Source organism: Syngnathus leptorhynchus, chromosome 22 (genome assembly GCF_054491065.1).
Source record: "Syngnathus leptorhynchus isolate UIUO chromosome 22, UIUO_Slep, whole genome shotgun sequence".
Classification (NCBI taxonomy): domain Eukaryota; kingdom Metazoa; phylum Chordata; class Actinopteri; order Syngnathiformes; family Syngnathidae; genus Syngnathus; species Syngnathus leptorhynchus.
Window position 1 is genome coordinate 6,925,792 of NC_141216.1, and position 17,181 is coordinate 6,942,972.

General features: G+C 43.9%; 4 protein-coding genes across 6 annotated transcripts; 1 reads left to right on the forward strand and 3 right to left on the reverse strand.

Annotated features, from left to right (window-relative positions):
- Nucleotides 1-117: 117 nt before the first annotated feature.
- LOC147039828 (uncharacterized) lies at nucleotides 118-2,232 on the reverse strand. Of its 2 annotated transcripts, XM_085903216.1 has the most exons (9): nucleotides 2,152-2,232; nucleotides 1,626-1,942; nucleotides 1,505-1,546; nucleotides 1,367-1,422; nucleotides 1,218-1,286; nucleotides 902-1,058; nucleotides 722-829; nucleotides 594-642; nucleotides 118-304 (listed from the first exon to the last, which is right to left on the reverse strand). In XM_085903216.1, exons 2-9 carry the CDS (start codon nucleotides 1,908-1,910, stop codon nucleotides 183-185), a joined length of 888 nt encoding a protein of 295 aa, XP_085759342.1. In that variant the 5' UTR covers nucleotides 1,911-1,942; nucleotides 2,152-2,232; the 3' UTR covers nucleotides 118-182. The 2 variants fall into 2 exon arrangements, with proteins under 2 accessions (XP_085759342.1, XP_085759341.1); XM_085903215.1 differs by having other exon boundaries at nucleotides 1,626-2,178.
- Nucleotides 2,233-2,536: 304 nt separating this feature from the next.
- Nucleotides 2,537-5,834, reverse strand: LOC147039829 (uncharacterized). Of its 2 annotated transcripts, XM_085903195.1 has the most exons (6): nucleotides 5,534-5,832; nucleotides 3,334-4,428; nucleotides 3,037-3,247; nucleotides 2,917-2,960; nucleotides 2,774-2,865; nucleotides 2,537-2,696 (listed from the first exon to the last, which is right to left on the reverse strand). In XM_085903195.1, the coding sequence occupies exons 1-6, from the start codon at nucleotides 5,573-5,575 to the stop codon at nucleotides 2,636-2,638; spliced, it is 1,545 nt and encodes a 514-aa protein (XP_085759321.1). In that variant the 5' UTR covers nucleotides 5,576-5,832; the 3' UTR covers nucleotides 2,537-2,635. The 2 variants fall into 2 exon arrangements, with proteins under 2 accessions (XP_085759321.1, XP_085759320.1); XM_085903194.1 differs by having other exon boundaries at nucleotides 2,774-2,960; nucleotides 5,534-5,834.
- Nucleotides 5,835-6,394: 560 nt separating this feature from the next.
- On the reverse strand, nucleotides 6,395-12,403 carry LOC147039830 (uncharacterized). The gene is made up of 13 exons (XM_085903187.1): nucleotides 12,317-12,403; nucleotides 10,895-11,209; nucleotides 10,399-10,692; nucleotides 9,665-9,970; nucleotides 9,304-9,414; nucleotides 9,034-9,195; nucleotides 8,616-8,846; nucleotides 8,500-8,550; nucleotides 8,166-8,420; nucleotides 7,756-8,100; nucleotides 7,127-7,378; nucleotides 6,754-7,047; nucleotides 6,395-6,642 (listed from the first exon to the last, which is right to left on the reverse strand). Exons 1-13 carry the CDS (start codon nucleotides 12,366-12,368, stop codon nucleotides 6,614-6,616), a joined length of 2,697 nt encoding a protein of 898 aa, XP_085759313.1. The 5' UTR covers nucleotides 12,369-12,403; the 3' UTR covers nucleotides 6,395-6,613.
- A 1,471-nt stretch (nucleotides 12,404-13,874) lies between these two features.
- On the forward strand, nucleotides 13,875-15,968 carry LOC147039831 (chymotrypsin-like protease CTRL-1). Its single transcript, XM_085903201.1, has 6 exons — nucleotides 13,875-13,977; nucleotides 14,302-14,319; nucleotides 14,426-14,588; nucleotides 14,766-15,034; nucleotides 15,307-15,455; nucleotides 15,553-15,968. Exons 1-6 carry the CDS (start codon nucleotides 13,878-13,880, stop codon nucleotides 15,847-15,849), a joined length of 996 nt encoding a protein of 331 aa, XP_085759327.1. The 5' UTR covers nucleotides 13,875-13,877; the 3' UTR covers nucleotides 15,850-15,968.
- Nucleotides 15,969-17,181: the final 1,213 nt, after the last annotated feature.

A 17,181-nucleotide genomic window follows, 5' to 3' on the forward strand; every position in this document is an offset into this window, starting at 1 on the left:
CGCCTTGGCGGGGAAGCTGCATATAACCCTAAACCCATATGTATTTTATCAAATTGATATTTTCTGTATTGTTCTTGATACTTGTGATTTGTGCGGTTAGTTTCCAACGCCAACAACAACATTTCAAATGTGTTTTATTGAATGTTGAAGAAACAAAATAAACAACACCAGAAGCGCTTGGGTTAAAGCATCACCTCCAGCATCACTCTCAACTGTGGATTGGTCGCCATATGATGGCTGTCCTGCTTTATTGCATGAGTCTCGTTGCTTGCTGCGTCTGGGCGTACGGCCTGGAACGTGTCCTCTGCAGATATATATATATTTTTTTTAATGCGGATTCACTTGCAGTGTGGCCTTTCTTTTTTCTCATCGAACGTAGTTGATGGATTTTGATTTATTGCACAGCGCTACACACAGCATTACAAACACCCAGGGATACTACTATATTTATAGTTTAAGCATGTACTTGAAGACATTGCCCACAAGAGGGCAACAGAGTAATTCACCATCAATTCACAAAGTTACTAGGCAGTCCAAGATGTGATTATGGGGGATATCAGGAGTTTGTAAAAGTAATAGGGCCCTGATCTTACCTTGGCCGTCGTCTTTAATTTTGACCCTTTGCCTCTTCCGCTTCTTTCCCTGGAACACAGACAAACATTTCCAAATTTCCCCAGGACTGGTTCTCAGGAGCGTCCCGATTGACATCATGTAGACTTACATAGTTTTCAGTGCAGGACCAATCGGGATGCTGCTGTGTGTGGATTAATTTGGCAGCATCGGCGAGCTCATAGTATTTCCTCTGCTGTTTTTTTGTCAGCGACTTCCACTGCAAACGTACGTGAAATCATCCATCGTGGTAGCACGACGATGATTTTAGGAGCTGATATGGCGCACTCACCATCTGTCCAACCACTTTGTTGACATCGGCGCTGTTTCGAATGTTGAGCAGGGCGACAACCTTGGGCCTCTGCTCCTGCCGGAATAGCATGAAGGCGTTTAGGGGCTTCTTGACGTACTTTTCACTTTTTTTATCCTGTCGGTCTTCACGGTCCCCTCTAGAACAGAACATTTCAATCATGCTATGAGATCTGAATGAAATGCAACATCTTAGTTTTAATCGGAATCATTTTCATCGGGTTGTTTTTTTTCAGTCTTTCTGTAATGAGCAAATATTGCCACGGGACGGCGCCAAATACACTGAAAAGTAGACTTACAGCGCTTTAGGGGACTTTAGTGGGGCAGCGACACAGGGAAATGGACTTCTTAGTGCCATATTCTTGCTCCTATTTTGATTAAAGGCGAATATAGGTTAATAACCAACACAATAAACAAACGATGCAAACATTTCAACACGTTCACATACGCATGTCCGATTGTAGTCAAACCCACAGGTTGTGTCATCATTGCTGGCTCTTCCTCCTGGAGTAAAAAAAAAAAATGTAGACTTGAGAATACAGACTAGAATTTCATTTTATTATAAGCCCATGTTGACATGGCTTACCAGTTGATCAAAGGGACTTTCATGCCATTCATAGGGGAGCGACTAGGGAAGAACATAAATAACATGCTTAATTTTGTTCTCATTTTTCAGAGCTATCAAGTATATTAACATTTGATCCCACCAGGCCCTGGCAACAAGGCAGCATCAAACCAGGACAGCACATCGGCTCCAAATTGGGAGTCACGGTCATCATCGGAGCGGGAACCTCCAGCATCCTTCCAAGAGGGAACCAAACACCGGAGCCATCCACCTCGCCTTCGACAGTCCGAAGCTCCGTGTAGATGCTTTCTGCTGGTGGGTCACGGAGCGAAGGAAGATTGGGGGATGGCGAGAAGCTGGGCGTGTCACCCATCATGTCCTGATCGTAAAAACTGACCAGCTGGTCTGAGAGATCATCTCGATCCATTGGACCATTGGAAGAAGCCTGCGGGCAGCAAACTAATGGAAGGCAGTTTCATCAATTTTGACAATCTTGGTCAAGCTACAGCTTGTCAGATGAATGGCGACTTTAAAAATGTTGAATCCATACCGATTTAAAGAAAATAGATGCAAATACAAATAGACAATGCCATGATTCAATTTTTGGAGTGTAGCTGTTTTGGGTTTTTTTTGCTAAGTAATTTAGACATAATTTTTTTCATACGTACCCAGACAAGCTCAGCTGTTAATGAGCTGATTCTAAAAGACTCTGCTAGCACATGCTGAACCAACCCACCTGCTAGTGTCTTTCATCCCTTTTGTCCTCTTTGTGACATCATCAACTTGCACTACAATCACCATAGCAACAACAACTTTATTAAAAAAAAAATGAAACCCCTCTAGTTTTAAAAGACCTTCTAAGCACGGATATTGACCTATTACTCAATAAGATCAAAGTTAAGATCATTGAGAGAATGACACAGCGAGGGTGATGCCACAGTGGGTAACGTTAGCTTCGCCTTTTGTTACATTTACATTTTGATGGTTATTTCGTTATTCGCCGACATGTAAAATTTTGCCCCCAAAAAGTAGCAAGAGGAGCACACAAAACTGTTGCTTTAGACTTAAGTTTAATACAAAATTCATTTTTACACAAAATATTTCATAATATATCCAAATACAGTATTCACAAAAGAAAAAGTACAGTTCATCTCAGTTTTTGGTGGCTTTCTTCAATTTGGTCTTGAGCTCTGATATGAATGGATTTCCAAATCTAAAACACAACATGAAACATAAACAAAACATGCTGCTTTTAAGCTTTGCGTGGAAAAAAAAAAGTTTTGCATTCACCCTGCTTGTCTCGGTGGCATCCATTTTGGTTTGTGCGGCACCTCGGCTCGTTTGGTGGCATCGGTCTCTGGCGCTGGTTTGAGCTCCACTTCCTGTTGGTAGTAAGCATTAACTGAGGAAGTGTCAAACAATAACCCACTTACCATCTTTGTTAACTTTTTGACAACAGGAAAGCCTGAACCGAACCCTAAGGAAAAAAAAAAAGTGACATTGTTTATACCGACTGTGATGACGAGTCGGTTTTGTGATGAGAAGAAACCGACCGGGCAGCTTGAGTCCGAATCCCGAGCCTCCCGACACATGAACACCGGCGGGGATTTTGGTTTTGGGGATTTCCGGCGGCGGTGGCGCGGTTTCAGGATCCACAGAGGGTCTCAGAAGAAGGGAGCGGCGATCTTTCGGTGGCCTTGCGCGAGGATTTTTCGCGGCGATTCTTGACCTCTGAGGGGCAAAGTTCAACGCAAAGCTGCCCACCTGCAATTAAGAATATTTGTGTTTACTTTATTAAAATATTATTTACTCATTCAAATGTTACTGGGTCATTTTTGCAAGAATCGTACCTCAGCTTCACCTTCGGGCTTTTCCACTTTGTCCGATGATTGGCAAATCTTCGTCAACAGTTCCTCCTCGGAATCCATCTTTCGGATTTCCGACGCATTCGACTTACGAACGTGTCCGTTGTCGGCCCGCTCGAGGGCTTTAGCCGCTTCCCAGGTACAAGCCGACTCGCCAAAGGAGTAATCAGAGAAGCCCAACTCGGGCGAAGATATAACCGAGAAGCTTTCCGTGTCGTTCCGCCTGTCCATAGAGTCGTTTGATAGCTCGTCTTGTTCAGAGTCAAAGCTCTCGTCCGATGATGCGGTATCGAGGATGACTTGGTCCGCGTGGAGTTTTTCATGAGGGAATCCCGCAGTTTCCTTTCTGGTCTCATTGTCACCTCCGGATGCATGGCACAAGCGCAGAGTTCGTTCCAGATCAACTCCTTCAATCTCAGCCTGATGATGTCCCATGTCGTCTTCGAGTGCATTCGATTTCTGCTCCGGGAGTGTGGCGTTTCCAAGGCTCTCCGCCTCTTCTCGTAATTGTCGCCGGGTCTGCGTTTCCTCCGCTTCCAGGAATCCTTGTGTTTTATTTCCATCTGGAGAAGCCTCATTGTTGTGTTCAGGAGGCTGCTCCTCGCACGCTGGCTCACAGACACTTAAGGGCGGATTTTTAAAGGCTTTGCCAATTTCCTGTGACGCCTTGACCTCTACTTCTGCCATGCAATGGTCGTCCGCCTCTACTTTCCTCCCTTGCTCCGATTCAGCCATCATTGTGTCCGACTCTCCGTTGCTGGTGTGTTTTAGGTCAACTGTGTTCATCTCGCTCGTATGAATTTTGATATCTTCTTTGTTGACGTCTGGAATTTTGGTTTCTGGTAAGTTATTCTCCTCCTTCTCATATCCTTCAAGCTTTGGTTCAATCTTGAGCTGATCTTCCGTACCGGCCCAAGGAGGCAGCGATGTATTCAACTGACACGCCCCCTTGTCAGATTGATCCTCACGGACGCCACCGGAATCATTTTGATCATCACTTTTGGATTCTTGGACTGGATCATTATTAATGTTAGAAGGTTCTGGCCTAAGGAATCTGCTGACAGCTCCAACTAGATAGTACTGACAAACAGGCACAAAGAAAAAACAAATGAATGACCTTATTCATTTCCTGCTTATTCATCATGATACCGGATGCAGTCTTATTTTAAAAAATCGAAAAAAAACAAAAACAATAATAATAAAAATCAATCAATCAATCAATCAATCAAATTATAGGTAACAAAGCAATTTATTTGTAATGGTAATGTAAGAGTGCGCATAAATATAATCTTTTAGAGCGGTCAATTACTCTCGGTGCCTAAGCTCTTTCAAATGACTATTCAACATTTTATATTTTTAATCTCAGAAACACAAAAGTTACTCAAATTTTTTGGGGACAATTGAGATTTCTCTAGTTTGCTGGTCTTACAGTGACGTCATAATGACATAATTGCTTCTCTGTTAAAGAGCTCACCTTTGGCTTTGCGGAAACGGTCCGGTAGTTCAGAACCGACAAGTGTTTGTCGCATATATTGGACATTTGCAGAGAAAAAAATGACAATGATGTGACAAATACGGCAAAGCGGTAGAAAAAAAAAAAAAAGTTTGCTTTTCTGCACACACGGATGCAAGGATGACGCTCAGCAGCTGCGCTAACCACTGTGACGCACAAATGAAACGCGCACACGCAAAAAGAGACAAGGGTACTCAAAACGAAGCTCCAAGTAAGCAAATCAAAGTACGTAGAGTGTAACTGACAGTCGCAAGCGTTTTACTATCTAGGTAAATACCAATTTTATTTTAGTACTTCTATTTATGGCGGAAGTTGCGTCGGAAGTGGTTCGAAGAAAAAAACGGCGGACTTGACTATAAACTAAGGTTGAAAAATTAAGGTTTAAAAATCAATAATGAACGTTGTATTAAGATTAAAAGAAAGTTTTATGTGTGCACATACGTAAGCTTGCGATATTCTTTGCATCATTTATCACACTTTATTTTTTATGAAGGTAATGCCTCAAAAGTCCTAAAATATATATTTTTTTGTTTTGCTTTTATTTTCTCGTTCTTCCAGCGTTTATTATTTCTTTATGTTAGAGTAATAGAAAAAAAAACCTTGCATCAACAATAAAAAGGCTTTCATCCAACCCGAAAGTAATGCAAATAAACAAATCATCGTAGCACTCACCACAACATTCCACAGCGTCCCCTCGACTCTGGCTGCATCCATCGCCTAAAATGACACTTTGCAACCGAATTGAAACTTTTTTTTTCTTGTTCCAGTGAGTCGTAATAAAAGCACAAATATTCTCCTGCCTGGCCAGAGGTTTGCAAGCGGCGACAAAATGTTTGTTCCCCTCAGCACGGGTTCCTCATAATAAAAACTCTTCCGGTCAATGAGGCGCATAATTAATCACAGCTGACTATTATTGAAGTGTATTCTCCATTAATCGCCAATCACAATTTTTTTTTAATGCAAGAATGAACCATTTAAAAGTGAATTAAAAAAACGCGTATTTATATCAAAGACGTCATAGGTATTTTAATTGGCTAATGTATTGGTATCAAACTCAAGGCTTGCGGTCCAGAGCAACCCTTCAAAGGCATTTCATATGGCCCGTTAAAAGTAAAAAAAAAAACATTTTAATCTAGGTTTAAAAAAATGGGATTAAGTGCACTAAATTTGTAGGAATAATAGGCACTGTTGAGAATAAATATATAGAATATATAAGATGTAGATTTACAAAAGATATAAAGAATAGGCGCTGTTTCTAGGGCGTACCTAATGTAATGACCAGTGAGTTTGTTTTGAGAAAACCTTGTGTGTAACCTTCTCCATTGCACAGCCATTCTTTGGGTAAGAGGAACTAGAACAACTTCCCATATGCAGCGGTAATGTGCTAAGATCAAGTTTAATTTGATACGGGAAGTAGCTCATTGGCCGTATCAGTTCTGCACGGTAACTAATTTCCATTTTTTTGTCAAACACAACAAAACCAATAATCGACTTATTTCCACCCCAAACTGAGGTCAGATTTTATTTGCTGAATTTGATAGTAATTCATATCGTGGGATTTGGTAAAATATATTTGTACAAAAATAAGAACATTTACAAATAATCAAGCAGCCGAAAGAAACATCATAATAAATAAAACACCGAAACTACTGAAAGTAAAATTTGTCTCAATGACAAATACAAAAACTGGACACAAACTATTACCTAGTAAAAAGTGGGAAAGGAAAATATTTTTTGTAACTGTGAGGATATTCACATGGAAGATATTTCCTCATTGGGCTCTGAAAGGCAGGATGATGTGAAAAAAAGAAATTATTATTTTATTTATTGAGAGGAAAAAAAACCATTGTGACATAATAAAGCTGTAAAATGATTCTGCTGAGTTGTCTTACCTGTCCAGCTTCTGTAAACGGGAATTTTGAGTGCAGGGTGTGTGAGCTCCACAATAACTCTCAACCGAGCTCTCTCGCCTCCCTTGCTCCCGTCCGTCAAATGAACTCTGTTGATGTGTAACGCTCCGGAGTCTTCCTCTCTTTCATCATCATCGTCATCATCGCTGACCTCCTCTCCATCTGACGACTTGGTTTCTTCGTATTTTTCCTCGTTGTTATTGTTCTCCCCGTCCGCTTTCTCGTCGATGTACGCTATCCCGTCGGTGTCCGGGTACGTGACAGCTGCTTTGGTTTCTGGAATGGGAACATCAAGGTATCACAGTACTGAATGAACTCTGCACATATGTATTCGGATCGATGGAAGAACAATTACTTATTTTCCTTCGTTTGTCACTTTGACCGGGGGCTTGTGCGGACCTCTCGAGGGCGCACACGCTTTTCAGCTCCCTTTGCCCGTCATCGCCTATCTCCTCCGTCTCATTAGACTCGAGCGGCGAGAGGGTGGTCCCGCCGGCCGTCCACAGTAACTTGACCTTGGGGTGACCCCCTTTCAACAGGAGAGAGAATACGCCCACTCCCTCGCTGCTCCAACATACCGAAATAGATGAAGGGATGCTGGGAGCAACTGAGCGTGTGACACAAAATGCCCAAATCAATCGAGAGGGACGTCCTGATCAAACTCTGAAAATCTGTGTAGGTGTGCCACAAGGAGACCCATATAGACAAATAGACATTTTAAGCCCACTATCGTTTTTCTAGGCTATAATCGCATGGCTCTGAATCTCCCAAAATGTAAGCCTGAGAATAAAAAATTGCTATGAAATAGAATAACCTTTTCCCGCTCCGTATAATCGGAATGTACCTTTTGAAATGGTTAGTTTTGCAATTCTACTTATAATGTCTACACTCCGTATTGTGTCGAATTGCTGGTCATCGAAACATCATCGGCCCTCCTTGAATAAATAAAAGTACAAAGGAAAAGAGCGTGTGATTCCTTCTCACCAATGTCAACATTTCTCCAAAGCCTCTCAACGGGTTCTTGTAGGGAAATGTGTTCGACTCGGCATTTAATCCCTCCCCCTCGCTGTCGTTTCTCACGGTTGTCGGCGGTCCTCAAAGTAGCCGTGGTCCTGTAGAGTCTGGGCTGAATCTCCACGGGGCCCCACATCTCCGAGGCCTCCAGCACCTCCTCCTCGCTGTCGTCTCGCTCGCCCCCTCTCACCTTCAGCCACGTGACCGTAACGTCGGGCGGGTAGAAATCAGTGATCTCGCACCCCAGGGTCAGCATCCGGTCCGGTGCCCAGGGGGCGGACGAGATGTCGGAAACGCGTGGCTGCTTGATGAAGCCTGCGCAAAATAAATTGGGACGCGTTTGTTTGTATTTACACTCAACACCGGGTGGCCTCTCTGACCTCTGGTCTCCCGAGTGACCGGCTGCTTGAGGGCGATGTGATGGACACTGACCCACACTCTGGTTCCTCCCTGCTCCAACTCAGCTCGAGGCAGTTTACACTGACTGGAAGCCGTAAAGAAGCCCTCGGAATTGGGTCGAGGGGAGGTTGAGGCCTTTGAAGCTACCGGGCTCAGTTCTCCCCCCTGGCAGAACCAGCGAAAGGTGATGACGTCCGGGTGAAAGTGGGACGCTCGCACGGTCACGCTGACCACTCCTGAAAAAGAAAAATCCCCTTCAAATTCCAGTCAGTCGCTTGGCTCCAATGAATCCATTTTGTTTGACATCTGACTCACCCGGATTGTTTCGTGTTTCCGCCAGCTGGATTTCGGAAACCTCTGGTGCAGCTGAAAGAAAAGAACATATCGGGAGTGGGCTGTATTTGCATCTCTCATTGAGAAACTTTCCTTACATAGAACGGTGAACCTCTCTGAGACTCTCTCCATCACAATTTTGTCTTTGCCCGCGTAGGCCACCTGACACTTAAACACGGCTCCCTTGTGGATGGAGATCTGCGGGATGAAGGTCAGGGACGAGACGAGCTGCTGGACTCCACTCGCTGTTGAGTAGAGCGGGCCTTGGGAATGCAACTTGTAGTAACCCGTTTCTCCTCTAGAGGGCAGCAGAGGACCTTTCTCCGGCGCTGGGGAAGTGAGAGTTAGGCCGTAGGGCAGATGGATGGTCGTTAGGGGGTTATAGAGGCAGTTAAAGTTTGCTCTGGAGCTCCCGACTGTTGGACATTGTTAGCAGGATGGAGGTGGATAGCGAGAAGCATATAGCATGTTGGTCAAGGAATGTTGTTCTCAGTCCTCCTGGTGTGACTTTGCTACCTGTGAGGGAGGTGTCGGAGATCGGCGTGTCGTTGAGGAACCAGGTGGTCTGGACCCGCTCCACCCTCCTGCCTTCGATGCTCACGCTCACCCTGCCCTTTTGACCCACCACGATGCGAGGGGGGAGGATGATGCCCGACACGGCAAGCGACTTTTGCTTCTCTGATTGACGAAACGGGAGAAGTGACATACGGCAGTTTAGAAAACTTTTCCTGGACACGATCTTTGACATCTATAGCCGTTCATGGCAGTGATTGAGGCCTGCCTCACCATCTCTTCGCCTCCAAGAAAAGCCAAAGCACAAGAGGAAGACAAGCACCAAGGAGATACACATCATTGCCACGGATGCCTTTGCCGATTTAGTGAGCACTGGTTCCTTATCTAAAGAAGAAGAACAATAGAAACATTCTGCCAGTGATTCAGTTGTCAAGTGATAAAACTATGTTTTGATGATAAGACCAGTCCGGTGCTGATGTGAGATGAGTTAAGATAGAAGTAGCGCTTCTTGTAATGATGACTTGCAGGTACAGTATGACTGCATAAACAATGTTTTGTTTGAAAATCTCCAGGCAATGCAAAAGTACTGCAATACTGAACCATGAGAACATTCATACGACTCTCAAAATCCAACCTTGAGGGTCCAATTCTTCCAGGTATGCTGCAGCCCGGGCCGGGTTCATCACTCCGGGCTGATTGACGGCGCATTCCACTTCCCCGCCCCTCCACCGCTGCTCGTGGCTCAGCGTCAAGTAGCGGGTGGTTCTGAAGGTCCCATCCGGATTCTGCTCGGTGTCAGGTGGATCGGGGAGGACTGTGCCGTTTTGCAACCAGGAGACCGACATCTCCTCCGGGTAGAAGCTCTCCACGTTGCAGGAGAGGGTTAGAGGACTGTTGGAGGAAGGCGACGGGACTGCTGAGAGTCTTACGGTGGGGGAGTCTGGGGGGGGGCACCAATGAAGTCATTAGTGAGGGGATTTAAAAGACAAAGAGGAAATTAAATACTCGAGGTACACTTCAACTGTCAAACAAATAGTTGGAGGCTGCTTAAAGCTGTTGGGGCAACGACAAGGCGGTCAAAAGTGGCCATACTGGATTTTAAAATATACACACGTGCAGCGTTTACCTGTAAGAGGTGTAAAACGAAAACAACAATAGAAAGCAAGAAAAACACTCACACCTGGCTGGAAACATAACAGCAATCTTGTCTGACCTTCTGTGTAAAGAGTGCAAATCGGAATTTGTGGCTTATGTAAAATAAAACAGTAAAGACTGTTAAACATTTTTCCTATGCCTCACCCTGTCTTATTAGAAAAAAAAAAACGACCTCATATGAAATCCAATGAAATAAATTTCGAATGCACTCACAAGTGATGTTGAGCAGAAAATGGATCTCTCGGTCGACGCCATTGTGGCTCGCTTTGCAGCCGAAAGTTGCGTTCTGGTCCCATCGAGTCGGGTAGTAGGTGAGGTTGGCAAGTGCTCTGTAGAAGCCATCGAGGGTCTTCTCTCCGTCGAGCTGCTCGGCGGGCTGAATGACTTGGCCGTCTCTGGTCCAGGTGAACGTTATAGGTGGAGGGTAGAAGCCATCTGCGTGGCATTCCAGTTGGCCCTCTGCCCCCAACGCCAGCCACTGTTGAGGCACTGACACAGATGGGGGAGCTGCAAAAGAGGAGGCAGGAAAAATGTGTGTTATTGTATTTTGATGAGTCGGCAAAAACATCGCACAGTGACTAGCACCTTGGTTATGACTAATTTGTTTTGTAATCAGCCATTACTCGCCAGCAATTCCTGCAACTCCTTCATTATGGTCCCTCACCACTTTTCTTGTCATCTATCAAATAAAAAAATGCCACCAACATACCAAAGACGCTGAGCGTAACCGTGCTTGAGTGCAGCTTGGAGGAGTTATAGCGGACCGTGCATTCATACACGCCCTGCAGGCTCAGGCCGACACGCAGGACGCTCACTGAAAAGTCTCCTCTGAGGAAACGGCCAGGGGTCCAAAAGAAGTTGTCATCGATCCACGCCGTGGCGTTCTTGAACGAGGCCACGCTTGAGCCATTCCAAACCCAGTTGACTTCCATCAACGCTTCATCCACTTTGTCCAACTTCAGGGTCACGTTGCAAGGGAGGCTGGCATTTGTATTCGCTTCGGCTTGGATGTCAGCAGAGGACACTGTTCAAAGACAAATATATGTAAATATAAGGCGGAAAAGATCTGAATGCAAAAAAAAACAAAAACCCAAATAAACATTTCAAGAGGGCGTGTTAGTCAAACACCCCAATTTTCCAAGTTCTTTCTTTTGATCCTGGCTTTGCTCATTCTTGAGTGAATAAAAAGCCGTTCAGTCAACTCTTGGCGGCGATGAGCTTAATTAGTAACCAGCACAATAAATACTTGTCCACAAACATAAAAGCCTGCAATGGAAAAGTTTCTACCTCCCGGGAGCTAATTGTTTGCCAATAACAAGCGACAGCTGACGAATGACGTTTTCATAAAAGCCCGTGCTTGCCGACAAATATTTAACGCAACAATCGGTGTGAGTTTTTGATGACTCATGAAACAAATTTATTTCCTGATGCGGGGCCAATTATTTTCCAGTCAAGACATATCAGAACAATCAGTATGATAAACTACATAGTACACTGCCGTTACCTTGTGCAACGGTATGTCGAGAGATAGGTTTTTTTTTTCTCCGAGCTGTTCAGTGCTGTAATGCAATCCATTTAGCTTCATGCTTATAAACAATGCAAAACGGGCTAATGAATAGCATCGGTCACAATGGGAAACACGTTGGGTGCGGCAGCACGTGAAGACAACATTAAACATTATGCAAAGGTTATTTATCCTTTATAAACATTTTTTATTTATTTGAAATACATTTTGAAGCTCACATTTTGATACTACGAGTGGAATCGAAGTCAAGACATGGTTTGAATACACTAATAAAACTCGTATGATATTCACTCCATTAAATGTCAGTAATGGATATTTTTTTCCTCATTTAACCGTTTCGAGGCTGACAGTTCAACATTAAGCATCGAGCACATGCAGTGATTTGCAAAGACCAACCCAATCAATCGTCCAAAACGATCCAATAGTGATGCTGGCTTTTCACTGCAAGTGAAACCTGATCATTACAATTATAGCCAATGAAAAAAAATAATGCTAAAAGAGTTGCCACCTGAACCTGAACACATCAACAGAGTCCAGTAGAGTGCCACACACACACGAAAAAAAAGCAACAACAAAGCGGCCTCTGTGCGAGGGCACAATACTCACCGTTGTTTATGAGGTGCAACGAGACCACATAGATGAGGACTTTAAACTGCATGGCCAGGCTTGTCTTGAGAACGGCTTCTTATCATCGGGTCCTCTGGCTCTTTTATATAGAGCTGTTAGGTGACAGGGGGTGGGGCCGGACCCGCTACATGAGAAATAAGAAATATAGCCTCCCCCTCCCCCCTTGGGTACCCAAAAAGAAGGCCTGAGATATGTGTCGACATCCCCTCGTGCGAAAAAGAAGAAGGGAGACGGGAAGGGACAAGTCAAGTGCAGAAAGCGCTCACTTGAAATTCACAGCGGCCTTCGGCCAAGGTTTTGGGCCTACTTTACATTGGTGCAGTGTTGCTGTGAACAAAACGTAATCCCGCTGAGCTTATGTGGGCAAACACTCTTGCGAGACTGCGAGTTCTTTGTATCCCGTGTTTAAAAAAATAAAAATCTTTTGCATTGAATCACTCCTGTACTAGTTATTTCCTTCAGATGACATTACTTCTGGGATGTGTTCTTCGTCCAAAAAAAGAACAATGTCTCATGACGTGTAAATGCCAAAGAATGTCACGTGAAACAAAACACTGTACATACCCACCAATTCTGATCTCAGTGCTTGGTTTTGCTTTCCCTTACTCTATTGTGGTTTTCAAGTGGCACTTGTGGGTTATTAACCTGTTTGCCTTTGCTATCTTGAGAGCCGCTCGCATGCCAGGTGTCGGCCCAATGTTTTGTTTTCTCTTCTTTCTTTTTCTGACACTCTTGCTCCTTTCATCAGACTGAATGGTTAATCTGGAGTTAACCTGCAGAGACTAAAAATGGAGCGGAATTGATTTATTGTGTTTGAAGTCTCGTCCACACCTTGATGCAGGTGTATCTAATATTGTGAGCGGGGATGTTTCACATATCATTTTGCAACTTGATTGACGCCCAAGACATTTAATAGGCTCACTTCCTCGTTGAGGAACATGATCTAAGATTAACGTGACTGACAGGACGCTAAATCTTAGTGACAGATTGATAGAACAAGTACTTTGTGTCCATGTGGGCCCTGACAACGTGAAATCCTGGCCTGGGTAATCATATAACGCTGCCCCCTGCTGGCCCTAAATGGTCCCTTGGACAATTTTTCAAACTTTATTGAGGATTAAATATGAGGGAGTGATCGTGATTTATATAGCCATAATCAAAAAAGTTCTAACAAGGTACCCCAAGTTCTTATTTCACAAAATGAAGTAAAGCTGCCATAAAATATGCTAACGCCCAAATGTCAGTGGGTGAGGGAGGCAAGGCACGTTTAGAACTTGAGGAAACAATTCCTTGAGCCATACCAGGAAACTTCACGAGAAAATTAGACCACAATGGTCAAAATTCATATCAGAGCAATGTCGTGCACAAAAAAACCGATAAAGACCAGTGGGGGCACATTCCATATTTCAGGCTCATCAGTCGCTAGAGTTAAGCTGGAATTTTTGCAGAGATAATGATTGTCACCATGCAAGCAGGTGTTACAAGAACTGGTCTTAGAGGAGTGGCAAAGGAGTGGCCACTGTACCATATGAATAGACGGATGAAAAAGAAAATGAAATCATCAAGATTGCGTGTACACTTGAGCAAAATGCTGCGGACAACGTGGGCTCTCCTTTTGGGGATACTACTCACAATTCTAGGTGAGGACATCACACACACACACAATGACTTTTCATTTAGCTGCTGAAATAAAAACAAATGTATTATTTACATCTTTATCCATACATTTTCTACCTTTTAGCTTAGCTTGGCTGCTAGTTAAATATATTCATGCTATCCCGTTATTTTTTTATTATTATCATTATTATTTTTTATTGTTTATTGACAAAGATAAAGTACACATTAGATTTGCCCCGAGGATCAAACTCAGGTCAAATTGATTCTGACAATGATGTTATTTGACTACTTTCCTTATTTACAATCACCAGCTTGATTTTTTTGTTTTGTTTATCTCCTTCCTACAGGTGCCTCAAACGCTCAGGGTAAGTTCATCAATATGCTTCAGTCGCATAACGCTACTATATATACATATATATATATATATATACATATACATATACTACATACGTTCACTTTGCTCCACTGCAGAATGCGGAATTGCGCCGCTCAACCCGAGAATCGTCGGAGGTGAAAATGCATCAGAGGGCGCGTGGCCCTGGCAAGTCAGCTTGCATTTTTCGGGCGCTCACATATGTGGCGGAAGCGTGATAAGCGAAGAGTGGGTGCTCACGGCAGCTCACTGCATTTCAACGTAAGTCTGATTCAAGCATTTCTAGAAATAGTTCATTGCTTCTTTACTCCGGCATGTGGCACATTGCAAGATTTCATTTGTTCAGTGTAAAAATTGTGCTTAAAGTGTGACATCACGTAAACCGGAAAATTGAACGTGGAAAGATTTCATAGGATTTGTGTCTTTTCCCAAATGAAGCACCGCCGTTGACAATTGGCTGCTGTACTTTGGAAAACTGAATCAAAGTACCACAAATGCGAACGAGGTCATCCGCACTTTGGCCCGGATCATCGTTCATCCCGACTACAACGACACCAACTTTCAAAACGACATCGCGCTCATGAGGCTGAGCAGCCCCATCGCTTACACAAACTTCATCAGACCCATTTGCATGGCAAGTAACTCCAGCCAGTTCAACAACGGGACCAGGTGCTGGGGCACCGGATGGGGCAGACTCGGAGCTGACGGTGAGTATTATCGTCAGTCACGCAGGAACAGGAACATTAGAAAATCAATTACAGCTTTGTGTAGGCATAAAAAGCACCTGGCGGTGATCGTCCGCAAAATCCAGGCTGGGCTGGGCTGGGCTGAAATGCTCGCTGCTTGGGTTGTTTCAAAGTAAGCTGGCGTTATCTAGTGATTGGCAGTGGGAGTACACACACAATAAACAAGGCAGAACAAAACAGTGGAGCGGAATACTTCAAAAACAATGGTGGGATTAACTTCCCTTCTCCCGCAGAGCCAAATGTGGCCTTTGAGAGACTGCAAGAAGTTGAAATTCCAATCATTGGAAACAAGCTATGCAGCTGCGTCTACAGCTTGGTGGAAAACGCCGTCATCGCCGACAATACCATCTGCGCAGGGGAGGACGGCAGAGGAATATGCCAGGTTGATCTCTTAGCATATAGCAGCACCGTTTTACTTTCTGCATATCTGACGTACACATTCTGAGCTCGGTTAGTGATTTTCAAAATGTCTTTTTCAGGGAGATTCGGGCGGACCGGTGCAGTGTAAGCAAGGCTCAGCGTGGATCCAGGCCGGCCTCGCCAGTTTCGGCATACCCTGCGCCATCGGGATTCCCGAAGCCTTTACCCGCGTGTCTTTTTACCAAAACTGGATTATGGCGCAAGTGGGAGGAGCTAACATTAGTTTTGCCACTTTCACCTCCACGGGTGTCGACCCAGACAACAACTTTGTGTGTCCGTTAGCTACGGAAACCCCCCCGGACTCACTTCCGTCTTCATGTTCTTCTTGCTGGGCATTCATCTTTTGTAAGACATAAAATGGAAATGTTCATTTAAAAAAGACAAAAAATCGTTCTGAATCACATTCAAACTTTTCAATGTTAGATTTGAAAAGGTAATTGAAATAAAGAAGTAATTAACGGAGAGTAAACAATAACCTGTTTGCCTTTGCTATCTTGAGAGCCGCTCGCATGCCAGGTGTCGGCCCAATGTTTTGTTTTCTCTTCTTTCTTTTTCTGACACTCTTGTTCCTTTCATCAGACTGAATGCTTAATCTGGAGTTATAACATGCAGAGAAACAAATGGAGCGGCATTGATTAATTGTCTTTGGAGTCTCATCAACACCTTAATGCAGGTGTATCTAATATTGTGAGCGGGGATGTTTCACATATCATTTTGCAACTTGATTGACACCCAAGACATTTAATAGGCTCACTTCCTCGTTGAGGAACATGATCAAGGATTAGCGTGACTGACAGGACGCTAAAGCTTATTAACAGATTGATAGAACCGGTAATACGGGTCCATGTGGGGCCAGACAATGTGAAATCCTGGCCCGGACATCATGCAACACTGTCCTCTGCTGGCCCTAAATGGTCCCTTGGACTTTCTTTCAAACTTTATTGAGGGTTAAATATGAGGGCGTGATCGTGATTTATATGACCATCATCAAAAAAGGTCTAACAAGGTTTCCTGAGTTCTTATTTCATAAAAGAAAGTAATGCTGTAATAAAACATGCTAAAGTCCAAAGGTTAGTGGGTGAGGCAAGCCATGTTTAAAATTCAGGGTAATGTTGTAAAAATGCATTACCAGGAATGTCGACCTTAAAGTAGGACAAATCAAATTGGGAGATTTCAGTCAAGAACAGCTAAGCTAACAAATGCTTTTATCCGTGTGTCCGTTAGCTACGGAAAACCCCCCGGACGCAGCGACGCTTCCGGGTCTTTCTGTCTTTGTGTTCTTCTTGCAGGGCAATCATCTTTTGTAACAGACATAAAATGGAAATGTTGATTTAAAAAAAAAAAAAAAATCTTTCTGAATCACCTTTAGGCTGTCAGGATTGAGGAATGGAGCAGGGCGACCAAGTGCAGCTTGGACCAGGGTTTATTTGAGGAACTCAAAAACAGACTCGGCAAAACTGACATGACTTAACAAACTAACATGACTGACCGACAGGGACGTGAGACAAAAGATGTGAAGACATTACGACAACAAGACAACAGCGACAAAAAGACAATGATCCGACCGGGCATGGGGGTCAGACAGGACTTATATACATGACAGGTAACAAGAGGCAGGTGAGCATAATCAAACTAATCAGGGGCACACAGGAGGGGAGGGGCGAGCACACGGGCGAAACCATGACAAC